The sequence below is a fragment of the Salvelinus fontinalis genome, chromosome 40, assembly GCF_029448725.1.
Source record: "Salvelinus fontinalis isolate EN_2023a chromosome 40, ASM2944872v1, whole genome shotgun sequence".
Taxonomy (NCBI): domain Eukaryota; kingdom Metazoa; phylum Chordata; class Actinopteri; order Salmoniformes; family Salmonidae; genus Salvelinus; species Salvelinus fontinalis.
Window position 1 is genome coordinate 30,050,794 of NC_074704.1, and position 21,982 is coordinate 30,072,775.

The following is a 21,982-nucleotide window of genomic DNA, read 5'->3' on the forward strand; positions in this document are numbered from 1 at the left end:
CGCCCAACCTCACTAATGCTCTTGTGGCTGAATGGAAGCCAGTCCCCGCAGCAGTGTTCCAACATCTAGTGGAAAGCCTTCCCAGAAGGGTGGAAGCTGGGGGTCTCCCGAGTGGCAGAGCAGTCTAAGGCACTGCATGTGTCGCATTGGGAGACCCATGAGGTGACGCACAATTGGCCCAGCGTCGTCCGGGTTAGGGGAGGTTTTGACCGGCTGGGATGTCCTTGTCCCATCGCGCTCTAGTGACTCCTGTGGCGGGCCACGCTGACATGGTCGCCAGGTGTACGGCGTTTCCTCCGACACATTGGTGCGGTTGGCTTCCGGGTTAAGCGACCAGTGTGTCAAGAAGCAGTGGGACTTGGCGAGGTTGTGTTTCAGAGGACGCACGGCTCTCGACCTAGGCCTCTCCCGAGTCCGTACGTGAGTTGCAGTGATGGGACAAGACTGTAACTACCAATTGGATATCACGACATTGGGGAGAAAAAGGGGTCAAAGTACAAAAAAATAAATACATAAAACAATGTAAAAGGAAGAGTGGAGGCTGTTATAGCAGCAAAGGGGGGGACCAACTCCATATTAATGCCCATGATTTGGAATGAGATGTTGGACAGCAGGTGTCCACATACATTTGATCATGTAGTGTATAATTTTTTTTTTAGGTCTAAGGTAATTTCCTGCAAGTCTACCCAGTTTACCGTGTCTTACCTGTGTTCAAATGATACCCGTTGACTTAACACCAATAGTGTATTTGGGAAGTTGGAATAAGCAGCTATCTATGTAACATGGGCTAGTCGTAGATCAACTGGAGATTCCTGACAGGTTCCAAACAGCTGTCTAAGGTCTGTCAGTGGATGACATCAGACTGGAGATTTCTGACAGGCAGCTGTCTAAGGTCTGTCAGTGGATGACATCAGACTGGAGATTCCTGACAGGCAGCTGTCTAAGGTCTGTCAGTGGATGACATCAGACTGGAGATTCCTGACAGACAGCTGTCTAAGGTCTGTCAGTGGATGACATCAGACTGGAGATTCCTGACAGGCAGCTGTCTAAGGTCTGTCAGTGGATGACATCAGACTGGAGATTCCTGACAGGTTCCAAACAGCTGTCTAAGGTCTGTCAGTGGATGGCATCAGAGGATAACTGTCCGTGCACCACTACTACTACATTTACAAATGGCACCTTGTGCTTTTCTACTATTACAACTCTCAACAGCATTGAAAGCCCGACTACGTTCCATATTTTTTGACCCTCTTCTTCGTGATAGCCAAATTGGTAGTTACAGTCCTGTCCCATCGCTGCAACTCCAGTACGGACTCGGGAGAGGCAAAGGTCGAGAGCCGTGCGTCCTCCGAAACACGACCCCGCCAAGCCGCACTGCTTCCTGACAAAGTCGGAGGAAACACTGTACCAGCTGGCGACCGAAGTCAGCATGCACTGCGCCCGGCCCGCCACAAGGAGTCGCTAGAGCGCGATGAGACAAGGACATCCCAGCCGGCCAAACCCTCCCATAACCCGGACGACCTGGGATCGAACCCGGATCTGTAGTGGCGCCTCTAGCACTGATCAATGCCTTAGACCGCTGCGCCACTCGGGAGGTCCCTACATTCCTTTAAAAAAACATTTTTATTGTGAGTATGGCTGCTCTAAAACATTATCTGAACTTTAAAAAACACTTAACCTCTGACTCCAAGCCTCACCTGATTGGCTCTGTAGCTGAATGCAGCATCCTGGGAGTTGACCGTGACCCTGGTAGGCTCCGCCTTCACGCCGTAGAAGGAGGCCGTTTCCACGGTGATGTAGGAAGCCTCCACGTGGTCGTGCAGCACCTCCGATGTCATCGTGTTCTAGAACACAATCGGAAGAGAAGAGGTGAAGGCTACAGCGTTAGTAGTGGTTGAAACCGCTACCATGGCTACAGCGTTAGTAGTGGTTGAACCCGCTACCATGGCTACAGCGTTAGTAGTGGTTGAACCCGCTACCATGGCTACGGCGTTAGTAGTGGTTGAACCCGCTACCATGGCTACGGTGTTAGTAGTGGTTGAACCCGGTACCATGGCTACGGCGTTAGTAGTGGTTGAACCCGCTACCATGGCTACGGCGTTAGTAGTGGTTGAACCCGCTACCATGGCTACAGCGTTAGTAGTGGTTGAACCCAATACCATGGCTAGGGCGTTAGTAGTGGTTGAACCCGCTACCATGGCTACAGCGTTAGTAGTGGTTGAACCCGCTACCATGGCTACAGCGTTAGTAGTGGTTGAACCCGCTACCATGGCTACAGCGTTAGTAGTGGTTGAACCCGCTACCATGGCTACAGCATTAGTAGTGGTTGAACCCGCTACCATGGCTACAGCGTTAGTAGTGGTTGAACCCGCTACCATGGCTACAGCGTTAGTAGTGGTTGAACCCGCTACCATGGCTACAGCGTTAGTAGTGGTTGAACCCGCTACCATGGCTACAGCGTTAGTAGTAGTTGAAACCGCTGTCATGGCTATATTGTTCGACAGTAGTCACTGTGAACAGTAGTTTATCAAGTGGTTGTGTTGTATTATGGTTGTGTGGTGGTTGGAGCGTACCTTCACCACAGTGAACACTATGTGACGTACTGGTCTGTAGTGGTTGGAGCATACCTTCACCACAGTGAACACTATGTGACGTACTGGTCTGTAGTGGTTGGAGCGTACCTTCACCACAGTGAACACTATGTGAGCGTACTGGTCTGTAGCGGTTGGAGCGTACCTTCACCACAGTGAACACTATGTGAGCGTACTGGTCTGTAGTGGTTGGGGCATAACTTCACCACAGTGAACACTATGTGACGTACTGGTCTGTAGTGGTCGGAGCGTACCTTCACCACAGTGAACACTATGTGAGCGTACTGGTCTGTAGCGGTTGGAGCGTACTGGTCTGTAGCGGTTGGAGCGTACCTTCACCACAGTGAACACTATGTGAGCGTACTGGTCTGTAGCGGTTGGAGCGTACCTTCACCACAGTGAACACTGTGTAACGTACTGGTCTGTAGCGGTTGGAGCGTACCTTCACCACAGTGAACACTATGTGAGCGTACTGGTCTGTAGTGGTTGGAGCATACCTTCACCACAGTGAACACTATGTGAGCGTACTGGTCTGTAGCGGTTGGAGCGTACCTTCACCACAGTGAACACTATGTGAGCGTACTGGTCTGTAGCGGTTGGAGCGTACCTTCACCACAGTGAACACTATGTGAGCGTACTGGTCTGTAGCGGTTGGAGCGTACCTTCACCACAGTGAACACTATGTGAGCGTACTGGTCTGTAGCGGTTGGAGCGTACCTTCACCACAGTGAACACTATGTGAGCGTACTGGTCTGTAGCGGTTGGAGCGTACCTTCACCACAGTGAACACTATGTGACGTACTGGTCTGTAGTGGTTGGAGCATACCTTCACCACAGTGAACACTATGTGAGCGTACTGGTCTGTAGCGGTTGGAGCGTACCTTCACCACAGTGAACACTATGTGAGCGTACTGGTCTGTAGTGGTTGGAGCGTATCTTCACTACAGTGAACACTATGTAACGTACTGGTCTGTAGTGGTTGGAGCGTACCTTCACCACAGTGAACACTATGTGAGCGTACTGGTCTGTAGCGGTTAGAGCGTACCTTCACCACAGTGAACACTATGTGAGCGTACTGGTCTGTAGCGGTTGGAGCGTATCTTCACTACAGTGAACACTATGTAACGTACTGGTCTGTAGTGGTTGGAGCGTACCTTCACCACAGTGAACACTATGTGAGCGTACTGGTCTGTAGCGGTTAGAGCGTACCTTCACCACAGTGAACACTATGTGAGCGTACTGGTCTGTAGTGGTTGGAGCATACCTTCACCACAGTGAACACTATGTAACGTACTGGTCTGTAGTGGTTGGAGCGTACCTTCACCACAGTGAACACTATGTGAGCGTACTGGTCTGTAGCGGTTGGAGCGTACCTTCACCACAGTGAACACTATGTGAGCGTACTGGTCTGTAGCGGTTGGAGCGTACCTTCACCACAGTGAACACTATGTGAGCGTACTGGTCTGTAGTGGTTGGAGCGTACCTTCACCACAGTGAACACTATGTGAGCGTACTGGTCTGTAGCGGTTGGAGCGTACCTTCGATACAGTGAACACTATGTGAGCGTACTGGTCTGTAGCGGTTGGAGCGTACCTTCGCCACAGTGAACACTATGTGAGCGTACTGGTCTGTAGCGGTTGGAGCGTACTGGTCTGTAGTGGTTGGAGCGTACCTTCACCACAGTGAACACTATGTGAGCGTACTGGTCTGTAGCGGTTGGAGCGTACCTTCACCACAGTGAACACTATGTGAGCGTACTGGTCTGTAGCGGTTAGAGCGTACCTTCACCACAGTGAACACTATGTGAGCGTACTGGTCTGTAGCGGTTAGAGCGTACCTTCACCACAGTGAACACTATGTGAGCGTACTGGTCTGTAGCGGTTGGAGCGTACCTTCACCACAGTGAACACTATGTGACGTACTGGTCTGTAGTGGTTGGAGCATACCTTCACCACAGTGAACACTATGTGAGCGTACTGGTCTGTAGCGGTTGGAGCGTACCTTCACCACAGTGAACACTATGTGAGCGTACTGGTCTGTAGCGGTTAGAGCGTACCTTCACCACAGTGAACACTATGTGAGCGTACTGGTCTGTAGCGGTTAGAGCGTACCTTCACCACAGTGAACACTATGTGAGCGTACTGGTCTGTAGCGGTTGGAGCGTACCTTCACCACAGTGAACACTATGTGACGTACTGGTCTGTAGTGGTTGGAGCATACCTTCACCACAGTGAACACTATGTGAGCGTACTGGTCTGTAGCGGTTGGAGCGTACCTTCACCACAGTGAACACTATGTGAGCGTACTGGTCTGTAGCGGTTGGAGCGTACCTTCACCACAGTGAACACTATGTGAGCGTACTGGTCTGTAGCGGTTGGAGCGTACCTTCACCACAGTGAACACTATGTGAGCGTACTGGTCTGTAGCGGTTGGAGCGTACCTTCACCACAGTGAACACTATGTGAGCGTACTGGTCTGTAGCGGTTGGAGCGTACCTTCACCACAGTGAACACTATGTGAGCGTACTGGTCTGTAGCGGTTGGAGCGTACCTTCACCACAGTGAACACTATGTGACGTACTGGTCTGTAGTGGTTGGAGCATACCTTCACCACAGTGAACACTATGTGAGCGTACTGGTCTGTAGCGGTTGGAGCGTACCTTCACCACAGTGAACACTATGTGAGCGTACTGGTCTGTAGTGGTTGGAGCGTATCTTCACTACAGTGAACACTATGTAACGTACTGGTCTGTAGTGGTTGGAGCGTACCTTCACCACAGTGAACACTATGTGAGCGTACTGGTCTGTAGCGGTTAGAGCGTACCTTCACCACAGTGAACACTATGTGAGCGTACTGGTCTGTAGCGGTTGGAGCGTATCTTCACTACAGTGAACACTATGTAACGTACTGGTCTGTAGTGGTTGGAGCGTACCTTCACCACAGTGAACACTATGTGAGCGTACTGGTCTGTAGCGGTTAGAGCGTACCTTCACCACAGTGAACACTATGTGAGCGTACTGGTCTGTAGTGGTTGGAGCATACCTTCACCACAGTGAACACTATGTAACGTACTGGTCTGTAGTGGTTGGAGCGTACCTTCACCACAGTGAACACTATGTGAGCGTACTGGTCTGTAGCGGTTGGAGCGTACCTTCACCACAGTGAACACTATGTGAGCGTACTGGTCTGTAGCGGTTGGAGCGTACCTTCACCACAGTGAACACTATGTGAGCGTACTGGTCTGTAGTGGTTGGAGCGTACCTTCACCACAGTGAACACTATGTGAGCGTACTGGTCTGTAGCGGTTGGAGCGTACCTTCGCCACAGTGAACACTATGTGAGCGTACTGGTCTGTAGCGGTTGGAGCGTACCTTCGCCACAGTGAACACTATGTGAGCGTACTGGTCTGTAGCGGTTGGAGCGTACTGGTCTGTAGTGGTTGGAGCGTACCTTCACCACAGTGAACACTATGTGAGCGTACTGGTCTGTAGCGGTTGGAGCGTACCTTCACCACAGTGAACACTATGTGAGCGTACTGGTCTGTAGCGGTTAGAGCGTACCTTCACCACAGTGAACACTATGTGAGCGTACTGGTCTGTAGCGGTTAGAGCGTACCTTCACCACAGTGAACACTATGTGAGCGTACTGGTCTGTAGCGGTTGGAGCGTACCTTCACCACAGTGAACACTATGTGACGTACTGGTCTGTAGTGGTTGGAGCATACCTTCACCACAGTGAACACTATGTGAGCGTACTGGTCTGTAGCGGTTGGAGCGTACCTTCACCACAGTGAACACTATGTGAGCGTACTGGTCTGTAGCGGTTGGAGCGTACCTTCACCACAGTGAACACTATGTGAGCGTACTGGTCTGTAGCGGTTGGAGCGTACCTTCACCACAGTGAACACTATGTGAGCGTACTGGTCTGTAGCGGTTGGAGCGTATCTTCACTACAGTGAACACTATGTAACGTACTGGTCTGTAGTGGTTGGAGCGTACCTTCACCACAGTGAACACTATGTGAGCGTACTGGTCTGTAGCGGTTAGAGCGTACCTTCACCACAGTGAACACTATGTGAGCGTACTGGTCTGTAGTGGTTGGAGCATACCTTCACCACAGTGAACACTATGTAACGTACTGGTCTGTAGTGGTTGGAGCGTACCTTCACCACAGTGAACACTATGTGAGCGTACTGGTCTGTAGCGGTTGGAGCGTACCTTCACCACAGTGAACACTATGTGAGCGTACTGGTCTGTAGCGGTTGGAGCGTACCTTCACCACAGTGAACACTATGTGAGCGTACTGGTCTGTAGTGGTTGGAGCGTACCTTCACCACAGTGAACACTATGTGAGCGTACTGGTCTGTAGCGGTTGGAGCGTACCTTCGCCACAGTGAACACTATGTGAGCGTACTGGTCTGTAGCGGTTGGAGCGTACTGGTCTGTAGTGGTTGGAGCGTACCTTCACCACAGTGAACACTATGTGAGCGTACTGGTCTGTAGCGGTTGGAGCGTACCTTCACCACAGTGAACACTATGTGAGCGTACTGGTCTGTAGCGGTTAGAGCGTACCTTCACCACAGTGAACACTATGTGAGCGTACTGGTCTGTAGCGGTTAGAGCGTACCTTCACCACAGTGAACACTATGTGAGCGTACTGGTCTGTAGTGGTTGGAGCATACCTTCACCACAGTGAACACTATGTAACGTACTGGTCTGTAGTGGTTGGAGCGTACCTTCACCACAGTGAACACTATGTGAGCGTACTGGTCTGTAGCGGTTGGAGCGTACCTTCACCACAGTGAACACTATGTGAGCGTACTGGTCTGTAGCGGTTGGAGCGTACCTTCACCACAGTGAACACTATGTGAGCGTACTGGTCTGTAGTGGTTGGAGCGTACCTTCACCACAGTGAACACTATGTCAGCGTACTGGTCTGTAGCGGTTGGAGCGTACCTTCACCACAGTGAACACTATGTGAGCGTACTGGTCTGTAGTGGTTGGGGCGTAACTTCACCACAGTGAACACTATGTGACGTACTGGTCTGTAGTGGTCGGAGCGTACCTTCACCACAGTGAACACTATGTGAGCGTACTGGTCTGTAGCGGTTGGAGCGTACCTTCACCACAGTGAACACTATGTGAGCGTACTGGTCTGTAGTGGTTGGAGCGTACTGGTCTGTAGCGGTTGGAGCGTACCTTCACCACAGTGAACACTATGTGAGCGTACTGGTCTGTAGCGGTTGGAGCGTACCTTCACCACAGTGAACACTATGTAACGTACTGGTCTGTAGCGGTTGGAGCGTACCTTCACCACAGTGAACACTATGTGAGCGTACTGGTCTGTAGTGGTTGGAGCATACCTTCACCACAGTGAACACTATGTGAGCGTACTGGTCTGTAGCGGTTGGAGCGTACCTTCACCACAGTGAACACTATGTGAGCGTACTGGTCTGTAGCGGTTGGAGCGTACCTTCACCACAGTGAACACTATGTGATCGTACTGGTCTGTAGTGGTTGGAGCGTACCTTCACCACAGTGAACACTATGTGAGCGTACTGGTCTGTAGCGGTTGGAGCGTACCTTCACCACAGTGAACACTATGTGAGCGTACTGGTCTGTAGCGGTTGGAGCGTACCTTCACCACAGTGAACACTATGTGAGCGTACTGGTCTGTAGCGGTTGGAGCGTACCTTCACCACAGTGAACACTATGTGAGCGTACTGGTCTGTAGCGGTTGGAGCGTACCTTCACCACAGTGAACACTATGTGACGTACTGGTATGTAGTGGTTGGAGCGTACCTTCACCACAGTGAACACTATGTGATCGTACTGGTCTGTAGTGGTTGGAGCGTACCTTCACCACAGTGAACACTATGTGAGCGTACTGGTCTGTAGCGGTTGGAGCGTACCTTCGCCACAGTGAACACTATGTGAGCGTACTGGTCTGTAGCGGTTGGAGCGTACTGGTCTGTAGTGGTTGGAGCGTACCTTCACCACAGTGAACACTATGTGAGCGTACTGGTCTGTAGCGGTTGGAGCGTACCTTCACCACAGTGAACACTATGTGAGCGTACTGGTCTGTAGCGGTTAGAGCGTACCTTCACCACAGTGAACACTATGTGAGCGTACTGGTCTGTAGCGGTTAGAGCGTACCTTCACCACAGTGAACACTATGTGAGCGTACTGGTCTGTAGTGGTTGGAGCATACCTTCACCACAGTGAACACTATGTAACGTACTGGTCTGTAGTGGTTGGAGCGTACCTTCACCACAGTGAACACTATGTGAGCGTACTGGTCTGTAGCGGTTGGAGCGTACCTTCACCACAGTGAACACTATGTGAGCGTACTGGTCTGTAGCGGTTGGAGCGTACCTTCACCACAGTGAACACTATGTGAGCGTACTGGTCTGTAGTGGTTGGAGCGTACCTTCACCACAGTGAACACTATGTCAGCGTACTGGTCTGTAGCGGTTGGAGCGTACCTTCACCACAGTGAACACTATGTGAGCGTACTGGTCTGTAGTGGTTGGGGCGTAACTTCACCACAGTGAACACTATGTGACGTACTGGTCTGTAGTGGTCGGAGCGTACCTTCACCACAGTGAACACTATGTGAGCGTACTGGTCTGTAGCGGTTGGAGCGTATCTTCACCACAGTGAACACTATGTGAGCGTACTGGTCTGTAGTGGTTGGAGCGTACCTTCGCCACAGTGAACACTATGTGAGCGTACTGGTCTGTAGCGGTTGGAGCGTACTGGTCTGTAGCGGTTGGAGCGTACCTTCACCACAGTGAACACTATGTGAGCGTACTGGTCTGTAGCGGTTGGAGCGTACCTTCACCACAGTGAACACTATGTAACGTACTGGTCTGTAGCGGTTGGAGCGTACCTTCACCACAGTGAACACTATGTGAGCGTACTGGTCTGTAGTGGTTGGAGCATACCTTCACCACAGTGAACACTATGTGAGCGTACTGGTCTGTAGCGGTTGGAGCGTACCTTCACCACAGTGAACACTATGTGAGCGTACTGGTCTGTAGCGGTTGGAGCGTACCTTCACCACAGTGAACACTATGTGATCGTACTGGTCTGTAGTGGTTGGAGCGTACCTTCACCACAGTGAACACTATGTGAGCGTACTGGTCTGTAGCGGTTGGAGCGTACCTTCACCACAGTGAACACTATGTGAGCGTACTGGTCTGTAGCGGTTGGAGCGTACCTTCACCACAGTGAACACTATGTGAGCGTACTGGTCTGTAGCGGTTGGAGCGTACCTTCACCACAGTGAACACTATGTGAGCGTACTGGTCTGTAGCGGTTGGAGCGTACCTTCACCACAGTGAACACTATGTGACGTACTGGTCTGTAGTGGTTGGAGCATACCTTCACCACAGTGAACACTATGTGAGCGTACTGGTCTGTAGCGGTTGGAGCGTACCTTCACCACAGTGAACACTATGTGAGCGTACTGGTCTGTAGCGGTTGGAGCGTATCTTCACTACAGTGAACACTATGTAACGTACTGGTCTGTAGTGGTTGGAGCGTACCTTCACCACAGTGAACACTATGTGAGCGTACTGGTCTGTAGCGGTTAGAGCGTACCTTCACCACAGTGAACACTATGTGAGCGTACTGGTCTGTAGTGGTTGGAGCATACCTTCACCACAGTGAACACTATGTAACGTACTGGTCTGTAGTGGTTGGAGCGTACCTTCACCACAGTGAACACTATGTGAGCGTACTGGTCTGTAGCGGTTGGAGCGTACCTTCACCACAGTGAACACTATGTGAGCGTACTGGTCTGTAGCGGTTGGAGCGTACCTTCACCACAGTGAACACTATGTGAGCGTACTGGTCTGTAGTGGTTGGAGCGTACCTTCACCACAGTGAACACTATGTGAGCGTACTGGTCTGTAGCGGTTGGAGCGTACCTTCGCCACAGTGAACACTATGTGAGCGTACTGGTCTGTAGCGGTTGGAGCGTACTGGTCTGTAGTGGTTGGAGCGTACCTTCACCACAGTGAACACTATGTGAGCGTACTGGTCTGTAGCGGTTGGAGCGTACCTTCACCACAGTGAACACTATGTGAGCGTACTGGTCTGTAGCGGTTAGAGCGTACCTTCACCACAGTGAACACTATGTGAGCGTACTGGTCTGTAGCGGTTAGAGCGTACCTTCACCACAGTGAACACTATGTGAGCGTACTGGTCTGTAGCGGTTGGAGCGTACCTTCACCACAGTGAACACTATGTGACGTACTGGTCTGTAGTGGTTGGAGCATACCTTCACCACAGTGAACACTATGTGAGCGTACTGGTCTGTAGCGGTTGGAGCGTACCTTCACCACAGTGAACACTATGTGAGCGTACTGGTCTGTAGCGGTTGGAGCGTATCTTCACTACAGTGAACACTATGTAACGTACTGGTCTGTAGTGGTTGGAGCGTACCTTCACCACAGTGAACACTATGTGAGCGTACTGGTCTGTAGCGGTTAGAGCGTACCTTCACCACAGTGAACACTATGTGAGCGTACTGGTCTGTAGTGGTTGGAGCATACCTTCACCACAGTGAACACTATGTAACGTACTGGTCTGTAGTGGTTGGAGCGTACCTTCACCACAGTGAACACTATGTGAGCGTACTGGTCTGTAGCGGTTGGAGCGTACCTTCACCACAGTGAACACTATGTGAGCGTACTGGTCTGTAGCGGTTGGAGCGTACCTTCACCACAGTGAACACTATGTGAGCGTACTGGTCTGTAGTGGTTGGAGCGTACCTTCACCACAGTGAACACTATGTGAGCGTACTGGTCTGTAGCGGTTGGAGCGTACCTTCGCCACAGTGAACACTATGTGAGCGTACTGGTCTGTAGCGGTTGGAGCGTACTGGTCTGTAGTGGTTGGAGCGTACCTTCACCACAGTGAACACTATGTGAGCGTACTGGTCTGTAGCGGTTGGAGCGTACCTTCACCACAGTGAACACTATGTGAGCGTACTGGTCTGTAGCGGTTAGAGCGTACCTTCACCACAGTGAACACTATGTGAGCGTACTGGTCTGTAGCGGTTAGAGCGTACCTTCACCACAGTGAACACTATGTGAGCGTACTGGTCTGTAGTGGTTGGAGCATACCTTCACCACAGTGAACACTATGTAACGTACTGGTCTGTAGTGGTTGGAGCGTACCTTCACCACAGTGAACACTATGTGAGCGTACTGGTCTGTAGCGGTTGGAGCGTACCTTCACCACAGTGAACACTATGTGAGCGTACTGGTCTGTAGCGGTTGGAGCGTACCTTCACCACAGTGAACACTATGTGAGCGTACTGGTCTGTAGTGGTTGGAGCGTACCTTCACCACAGTGAACACTATGTCAGCGTACTGGTCTGTAGCGGTTGGAGCGTACCTTCACCACAGTGAACACTATGTGAGCGTACTGGTCTGTAGTGGTTGGGGCGTAACTTCACCACAGTGAACACTATGTGACGTACTGGTCTGTAGTGGTCGGAGCGTACCTTCACCACAGTGAACACTATGTGAGCGTACTGGTCTGTAGCGGTTGGAGCGTATCTTCACCACAGTGAACACTATGTGAGCGTACTGGTCTGTAGTGGTTGGAGCGTACCTTCGCCACAGTGAACACTATGTGAGCGTACTGGTCTGTAGCGGTTGGAGCGTACTGGTCTGTAGCGGTTGGAGCGTACCTTCACCACAGTGAACACTATGTGAGCGTACTGGTCTGTAGCGGTTGGAGCGTACCTTCACCACAGTGAACACTATGTGAGCGTACTGGTCTGTAGCGGTTGGAGCGTACCTTCACCACAGTGAACACTATGTAACGTACTGGTCTGTAGCGGTTGGAGCGTACCTTCACCACAGTGAACACTATGTGAGCGTACTGGTCTGTAGTGGTTGGAGCATACCTTCACCACAGTGAACACTATGTGAGCGTACTGGTCTGTAGCGGTTGGAGCGTACCTTCACCACAGTGAACACTATGTGAGCGTACTGGTCTGTAGCGGTTGGAGCGTACCTTCACCACAGTGAACACTATGTGATCGTACTGGTCTGTAGTGGTTGGAGCGTACCTTCACCACAGTGAACACTATGTGAGCGTACTGGTCTGTAGCGGTTGGAGCGTACCTTCACCATAGTGAACACTATGTGAGCGTACTGGTCTGTAGCGGTTGGAGCGTACCTTCACCACAGTGAACACTATGTGAGCGTACTGGTCTGTAGCGGTTGGAGCGTACCTTCACCACAGTGAACACTATGTGAGCGTACTGGTCTGTAGCGGTTGGAGCGTACCTTCACCACAGTGAACACTATGTGACGTACTGGTATGTAGTGGTTGGAGCGTACCTTCACCACAGTGAACACTATGTGATCGTACTGGTCTGTAGCGGTTGGAGCGTACCTTCACCACAGTGAACACTATGTGAGCATACTGGTCTGTAGCGGTTGGAGCGTACCTTCACCACAGTGAACACTATGTGAGCATACTGGTCTGTAGTGGTTGGAGCGTACCTTCACAACAGTGAACACTATGTGATCGTACTGGTCTGTAGTGGTCGGAGCGTACCTTCACCACAGTGAACACTATGTGAGCGTACTGGTCTGTAGTGGTTGGAGCGTATCTTCACCACAGTGAACACTATGTGAGCGTACTGGTCTGTAGCGGTTGGAGCGTATCTTCACCACAGTGAACACTATGTGAGCGTACTGGTCTGTAGTGGTTGGAGCGTACCTTCACCACAGTGAACACTATGCGACGTACTGGTCTGTAGTGGTTGGAGCGTACCTTCACCACAGTGAACACTATGTGAGCGTACTGGTCTGTAGCGGTTGGAGCGTACCTTCGCCACAGTGAACACTATGTGAGCGTACTGGTCTGTAGCGGTTGGAGCGTACCTTCACCACAGTGAACACTATGTGACGTACTGGTCTGTAATGGTTGGAGCGTACCTTCACCACAGTGAACACTATGTGAGCGTACTGGTCTGTAGCGGTTGGAGCGTACCTTCACCACAGTGAACACTATGTGAGCGTACTGGTCTGTAGCGGTTGGAGCGTACCTTCACCACAGTGAACACTATGTGAGCGTACTGGTCTGTAGTGGTTGGAGCGTACCTTCACCACAGTGAACACTATGTGAGCGTACTGGTCTGTAGCGGTTGGAGCGTACCTTCGCCACAGTGAACACTATGTGAGCGTACTGGTCTGTAGCGGTTGGAGCGTACTTTCACCACAGTGAACACTATGTGACGTACTGGTCTGTAGCGGTTGGAGCGTACCTTCACCACAGTGAACACTATGTGAGCGTACTGGTCTGTAGCGGTTGGAGCGTACCTTCACCACAGTGAACACTATGTGAGCGTACTGGTCTGTAGCGGTTGGAGCGTACCTTCACCACAGTGAACACTATGTGAGCGTACTGGTCTGTAGTGGTTGGAGCGTACCTTCACCACAGTGAACACTATGTGAGCGTACTGGTCTGTAGTGGTTGGAGCGTACCTTCACCACAGTGAACACTATGTGAGCGTACTGGTCTGTAGCGGTTGGAGCGTACCTTCACCACAGTGAACACTATGTGAGCGTACTGGTCTGTAGCGGTTGGAGCGTACCTTCACCACAGTGAACACTATGTGACGTACTGGTCTGTAGCGGTTGGAGCGTACCTTCACCACAGTGAACACTATGTGAGCGTACTGGTCTGTAGCGGTTGGAGCGTACCTTCACCACAGTGAACACTATGTGAGCGTACTGGTCTGTAGCGGTTGGAGCGTACCTTCACCACAGTGAACACTATGTGAGCGTACTGGTCTGTAGTGGTTGGAGCGTACCTTCACCACAGTGAACACTATGTGAGCGTACTGGTCTGTAGTGGTTGGAGCATACCTTCACCACAGTGAACACTATGTGAGCGTACTGGTCTGTAGCGGTTGGAGCGTACCTTCACCACAGTGAACACTATGTGAGCGTACTGGTCTGTAGCGGTTGGAGCGTATCTTCACTACAGTGAACACTATGTAACGTACTGGTCTGTAGTGGTTGGAGCGTACCTTCACCACAGTGAACACTATGTGAGCGTACTGGTCTGTAGCGGTTAGAGCGTACCTTCACCACAGTGAACACTATGTGTGCGTACTGGTCTGTAGCGGTTAGAGCGTACCTTCACCACAGTGAACACTATGTGAGCGTACTGGTCTGTAGCGGTTAGAGCGTACCTTCACCACAGTGAACACTATGTGAGCGTACTGGTCTGTAGCGGTTGGAGCGTACTGGTCTGTAGTGGTTGGAGCGTACCTTCACCACAGTGAACACTATGTGAGCGTACTGGTCTGTAGCGGTTGGAGCGTACCTTCACCACAGTGAACACTATGTGAGCGTACTGGTCTGTAGCGGTTAGAGCGTACCTTCACCACAGTGAACACTATGTGACGTACTGGTCTGTAATGGTTGGAGCGTACCTTCACCACAGTGAACACTATGTGAGCGTACTGGTCTGTAGCGGTTGGAGCGTACCTTCACCACAGTGAACACTATGTGAGCGTACTGGTCTGTAGCGGTTGGAGCGTACCTTCACCACAGTGAACACTATGTGAGCGTACTGGTCTGTAGTGGTTGGAGCGTACCTTCACCACAGTGAACACTATGTGAGCGTACTGGTCTGTAGTGGTTGGAGCGTACCTTCACCACAGTGAACACTATGTGAGCGTACTGGTCTGTAGCGGTTGGAGCGTACCTTCACCACAGTGAACACTATGTGAGCGTACTGGTCTGTAGCGGTTGGAGCGTACCTTCACCACAGTGAACACTATGTGACGTACTGGTCTGTAGTGGTTGGAGCATACCTTCACCACAGTGAACACTATGTGAGCGTACTGGTCTGTAGCGGTTGGAGCGTACTGGTCTGTAGTGGTTGGAGCGTACCTTCACCACAGTGAACACTATGTGAGCGTACTGGTCTGTAGCGGTTGGAGCGTACCTTCACCACAGTGAACACTATGTGAGCGTACTGGTCTGTAGCGGTTAGAGCGTACCTTCACCACAGTGAACACTATGTGAGCGTACTGGTCTGTAGCGGTTAGAGCGTACCTTCACCACAGTGAACACTATGTGAGCGTACTGGTCTGTAGTGGTTGGAGCATACCTTCACCACAGTGAACACTATGTAACGTACTGGTCTGTAGTGGTTGGAGCGTACCTTCACCACAGTGAACACTATGTCAGCGTACTGGTCTGTAGCGGTTGGAGCGTACCTTCACCACAGTGAACACTATGTGAGCGTACTGGTCTGTAGTGGTTGGGGCGTAACTTCACCACAGTGAACACTATGTGACGTACTGGTCTGTAGTGGTCGGAGCGTACCTTCACCACAGTGAACACTATGTGAGCGTACTGGTCTGTAGCGGTTGGAGCGTATCTTCACCACAGTGAACACTATGTGAGCGTACTGGTCTGTAGTGGTTGGAGCGTACCTTCGCCACAGTGAACACTATGTGAGCGTACTGGTCTGCAGCGGTTGGAGCGTACCTTCACCACAGTGAACACTATGTGAGCGTACTGGTCTGTAGCGGTTGGAGCGTACCTTCACCACAGTGAACACTATGTGAGCGTACTGGTCTGTAGCGGTTGGAGCGTATCTTCACCACAGTGAACACTATGTGAGCGTACTGGTCTGTAGCGGTTGGAGCGTACCTTCACCACAGTGAACACTATGTGAGCGTACTGGTCTGTAGTGGTTGGAGCGTACCTTCACCACAGTGAACACTATGTGAGCGTACTGGTCTGTAGTGGTTGGAGCGTACCTTCACCACAGTGAACACTATGTGAGCGTACTGGTCTGTAGCGGTTGGAGCGTACCTTCGCCACAGTGAACACTATGTGAGCGTACTGGTCTGTAGCGGTTGGAGCGTACTGGTCTGTAGTGGTTGGAGCGTACCTTCACCACAGTGAACACTATGTGAGCGTACTGGTCTGTAGCGGTTGGAGCGTATCTTCACCACAGTGAACACTATGTGAGCGTACTGGTCTGTAGTGGTTGGAGCGTACCTTCGCCACAGTGAACACTATGTGAGCGTACTGGTCTGTAGCGGTTGGAGCGTATCTTCACTACAGTGAACACTATGTAACGTACTGCTCTGTAGTGGTTGGAGCGTACCTTCACCACAGTGAACACTATGTGAGCGTACTGGTCTGTAGCGGTTAGAGCGTACCTTCACCACAGTGAACACTATGTGAGCGTACTGGTCTGTAGTGGTTGGAGCATACCTTCACCACAGTGAACACTATGTAACGTACTGGTCTGTAGCGGTTGGAGCGTACCTTCACCACAGTGAACACTATGTGAGCGTACTGGTCTGTAGCGGTTGGAGCGTACCTTCACCACAGTGAACACTATGTGAGCGTACTGGTCTGTAGCGGTTGGAGCGTACCTTCACCACAGTGAACACTATGTGAGCGTACTGGTCTGTAGTGGTTGGAGCGTACCTTCACCACAGTGAACACTATGTGAGCGTACTGGTCTGTAGCGGTTGGAGCGTACCTTCACCACAGTGAACACTATGTGAGCGTACTGGTCTGTAGCGGTTGGAGCGTACTGGTCTGTAGTGGTTGGAGCGTACCTTCACCACAGTGAACACTATGTGAGCGTACTGGTCTGTAGCGGTTGGAGCGTACCTTCACCACAGTGAACACTATGTGAGCGTACTGGTCTGTAGTGGTTGGAGCGTACCTTCACCACAGTGAACACTATGTGAGAGTACTGGTCTGTAGCGGTTGGAGCGTACCTTCACCACAGTAAACACTATGTGAGCGTACTGGTCTGTAGTGGTTGGAGCGTACCTTCACCACAGTGAACACTATGTGAGCGTACTGGTCTGTAGCGGTTGGAGCGTACCTTCACCACAGTGAACACTATGTGAGCGTACTGGTCTGTAGTGGTTGGAGCGTACCTTCACCACAGTGAACACTATGTGAGCGTACTGGTCTGTAGCGGTTGGAGCGTACCTTCACCACAGTGAACACTATGTGAGCGTACTGGTCTGTAGCGGTTGGAGCGTACTGGTCTGTAGTGGTTGGAGCGTACCTTCACCACAGTGAACACTATGTGAGCGTACTGGTCTGTAGTGGTTGGAGCATACCTTCACCACAGTGAACACTATGTGAGCGTACTGGTCTGTAGCGGTTGGAGCGTACCTTCACCACAGTGAACACTATGTGAGCGTACTGGTCTGTAGCGGTTGGAGCGTACCTTCACCACAGTGAACACTATGTGAGCGTACTGGTCTGTAGTGGTTGGAGCGTACCTTCACCACAGTGAACACTATGTGAGCGTACTGGTCTGTAGCGGTTGGAGCGTACCTTCACCACAGTGAACACTATGTGAGCGTACTGGTCTGTAGCGGTTGGAGCGTACTGGTCTGTAGTGGTTGGAGCGTACCTTCACCACAGTGAACACTATGTGAGCGTACTGGTCTGTAGTGGTTGGAGCATACCTTCACCACAGTGAACACTATGTGACGTACTGGTCTGTAGTGGTTGGAGCATACCTTCACCACAGTGAACACTATGTGAGCGTACTGGTCTGTAGTGGTTGGAGCATACCTTCACCACAGTGAACACTATGTGAGCGTACTGGTCTGTAGCGGTTGGAGCGTACCTTCACCACAGTGAACACTATGTGACGTACTGGTCTGTAGCGGTTGGAGCGTACCTTCACCACAGTGAACACTATGTGAGCGTACTGGTCTGTAGCGGTTGGAGCGTACCTTCACCACAGTGAACACTATGTGAGCGTACTGGTCTGTAGTGGTTGGAGCGTACCTTCACCACAGTGAACACTATGTGAGCGTACTGGTCTGTAGTGGTTGGAGCGTACCTTCACCACAGTGAACACTATGTGAGCGTACTGGTCTGTAGTGGTTGGAGCGTACCTTCACCACAGTGAACACTATGTGAGCGTACTGGTCTGGAGTGGTCGGAGCGTACCTTCACCACAGTGAACACTATGTGAGCGTACTGGTCTGTAGTGGTTGGAGCGTACCTTCACCACAGTGAACACTATGTGAGCGTACTGGTCTGTAGTGGTTGGAGCGTACCTTCACCACAGTGAACACTATGTGAGCGTACTGGTCGGTCTCCAAGGTGTCGATGCTCTCTCCGTCGTCCCAGAATAGCTCTCCTCCGGCCGAGCCGTCTTCAGACAGACTGGACACGAGGTGGAGCGGCTGACCAGTGCTCACAAACAGGGTTGTGTTGGGACGCTACAAAGGGAGAGACACACAGAGAGAGACACAGACACAGAGAGAGACACACAGACACAGAGAGAGACACACAGACACAAAGAGAGACACACAGAGAGAGAGAGAGACACACAGAGAGAGAGACACAGAGAGAGAGAGACACAGAGAGAGAGAGACAGAGAGAATGAAAGGGACCGAGGGAGAGAGAAACACACACAGACACACAGAGCGACACACACAGAGAGACACAAAGAGCGACACACAGACACACAGAGAGCAACACACACAGAGAGACACAGAGAGAACGAGGGAGAGAGAAAGAGGAACAGAGAGACATACACAGTGATTTATTATTTCGATATAGATGCCTGACCATCCACTTTGAGTCATCTTCTTATTAAGCCCCTAGAAACTCAGTAGATAGTCATCATTATTCTGACTTAACCTTTATTTAACTGGACACGTCAGTTAGGAACAAATTCTTATTTACAATGACAGCCAAACCCTAATGACGCTGGGCCAATTGTGCGCCGCCCTATGGGACTCCCAATCACAGCCGGTTGTAATACAGCCTGGAATCGAACCAGGGTCTGTAGTAACACCTCTAGCACTGAGATGCCTTAGACCGCTGCACCTCCTCGGGAGCCCCAATAGTATGGATGACCCAGCTACTTGACGATGCATTGTCTGTTTACCTGTGTAGGTACGACAGCTCCTTCTCTCAGGTGAAGGTTGATGTGCTCTAGAGGAGCCTTGAGCCTCAACTCTTCTCCTTTACTACGGATAGAATCACCCTGAGAGAGGAGACACACAGGGGGACAAGGGAAGTGGGGGAGAGAGAGAGACGGAGGAAAGAGACAGAGAGAGAGAGAGGGACAAGGGAAGTGGGGGAGAGAGGGAGAAAGAGGGAGGGAGAGAGAGCAGACAGAGGAGGGAGAGCAGACAGAGGAGAGAGAGCGAGAGAGCAGACAGAGGAGAGAGGGAACAGACAGGATAGATTCAATATTCAGCACGTGAATTATACACTGAACAAAACATTATGAACACCTGCTCTTTCCATGACATATGACTGACCAGGTAAAAGCTATGATCCCTTATTGATATCACTAGTTAAATCCACTTCAATCAGTGTAGATGAAGGGGAGACGAGTTGAAGAAGGATTTTTAAGCTTTGAGACAATTGAGACATGGATTGTGTATTTGTGCCATTCAGAGGGTGAATGGACAAGACAAAAGATTTAAGTGCCTTTGAACGGGGTATGGTAGTAGGTGCCAGGTGCACCGGTTTTTGTCAAGAACTGCAAAGCTGCTGGGTTTTTCCTGCGCAACAGTTTCCTGTGTGTATCAAGAATGGTCCACCACCCAAAGGACATCCAGCCAACTTGACACAACTGTGGGAAGCATTGGAGTCAACATGGACCAGCATCCCTGTGGAGTCAACATGGGCCAGCATCCCTGTGGAACGCTCGACACCTTGTAGAGTCCATGCCCCAACGAATCGAGGCTGTTCTGAAGGGGCAAAAGGGGGGTGTAACTCAATACCAGGAAGGTGTTCCTAATGTTTTGTCCACTCAGTGTAAGTGCCATGGTCCAGCCTGAAACAAAAGCCTTGTAGCTACCATCACATTCTATTGTCATTACCCAGAATTCCTACTAGTTGTGTCCTGTGCGGTCCAGTGTTTCCAGCTGGTTAGACTCCGCCTCCCAATCATCTGGTACATTTTAGTCCTTCATTTAAATAAAACTCTTATCCACTTACAGTAGTGAGAGCACAGAGTTTCACGACTGGTCCGCCGTGGGAATCGAACCCACAACCCTGGCGTTGCACGCACCGTCCACTACCAACGGAGCCCCACGGGACAGTCTTTATCCAACACTTACCTCCCTCACTAGCTTTAAGCACCAGCTGTCAGAGCAGCTCACAGATCACTGCACCTGCACATAGCCCATCTGTAAATTTAGCCCAAACAACTACCTCTTCCCCTACTGTATTTATTTATTTATTTTGCTCCTTTATCCAACACTTTACCATCTCATGAACAAAGCCTAACATATATAAATACGAAAGGAGTGAGACTATCCCAAGTCCTTAAAAAATACCCCCATTATCTTTAATAATTACTGTAGTTGTGTTCTTACTGAATAGTAGAGCTACCAGAGTCCTGGGGTTATTAAGGGTTATGTATAGTTAATATATATAGCTGTGTTCTTACTGTATAGTAGAGGTACCAGAGTCTTGGGGTTATTAAGGGTTATGTATAGTTAATATATATAGCTGTGTTATTACTGTATAGTAGAGGTACCAGAGACCTGGGGTTATTAAGGGTTATTAAGGGTTATGTATAGTTAATATATATAGCTGTGTTCTTACTGTATAGTAGAGGTACCAGAGACCTGGGGTTATTAAGGGTTATTAAGGGTTATGTATAGTTAATATATATAGCTGTGTTCTTACTGTAGAGGTACCAGAGTCCTGGGGTTATTAAGGGTTATGTATAGTTAATATATATAGCTGTGTTATTACTGTATAGTAGAGGTACCAGAGACCTGGGGTTATTAAGGGTTATGTATAGTTAATATATATAGCTGTGTTCTTACTGTATAGTAGAGGTACCAGAGACCTGGGGTTATTAAGGGTTATGTATAGTTAATATATATAGCTGTGTTCTTACTGTATAGTAGAGGTACCAGAGTCCTGGGGTTATTAAGGGTTATGTATAGTTAATATATATAGCTGTGTTATTACTGTATAGTAGAGGTACCAGAGACCTGGGGTTATTAAGGGTTATGTATAGTTAATATATATAGCTGTGTTCTTACTGTATAGTAGTCGTACCAGAGACCTGGGGTTATTAAGGGTTATGTATAGTTAATATATATAGCTGTGTTCTTACTGTATAGTAGAGGTACCAGAGTCCTGGGGTTATTAAGGGTTATGTATAGTTAATATATGTAGCTGTGTTCTTACTGTATAGTAGTCGTACCAGAGACCTGGGGTTATTAAGGGTTATGTATAGTTAATATATATAGCTGTGTTATTACTGTATAGTAGAGGTACCAGAGTCCTGGGGTTATTAAGGGTTATTAAGGGTTATGTATAGTTAATATATATAGCTGTGTTCTTACTGTATAGTAGTCGTACC

The 21,982-nt window shown here is 50.2% G+C and overlaps 1 protein-coding gene across 1 annotated transcript in view; it reads right to left on the reverse strand.

Annotated features, from left to right (window-relative positions):
- Positions 1–21,982, reverse strand: part of LOC129839384 (lysosomal alpha-glucosidase-like) — a 31,777-nt gene that overhangs the window by 2,380 nt on the left and 7,415 nt on the right. The window contains exons 10-12 of the mRNA XM_055906797.1: positions 19,535–19,633; positions 18,696–18,860; positions 1,698–1,844 (exon numbers count right to left, since the gene is read on the reverse strand). Of these exons, the coding sequence (XP_055762772.1) occupies positions 1,698–1,844; positions 18,696–18,860; positions 19,535–19,633 (411 nt within the window). The remainder of the gene's footprint in view (positions 1–1,697; positions 1,845–18,695; positions 18,861–19,534; positions 19,634–21,982) is intronic.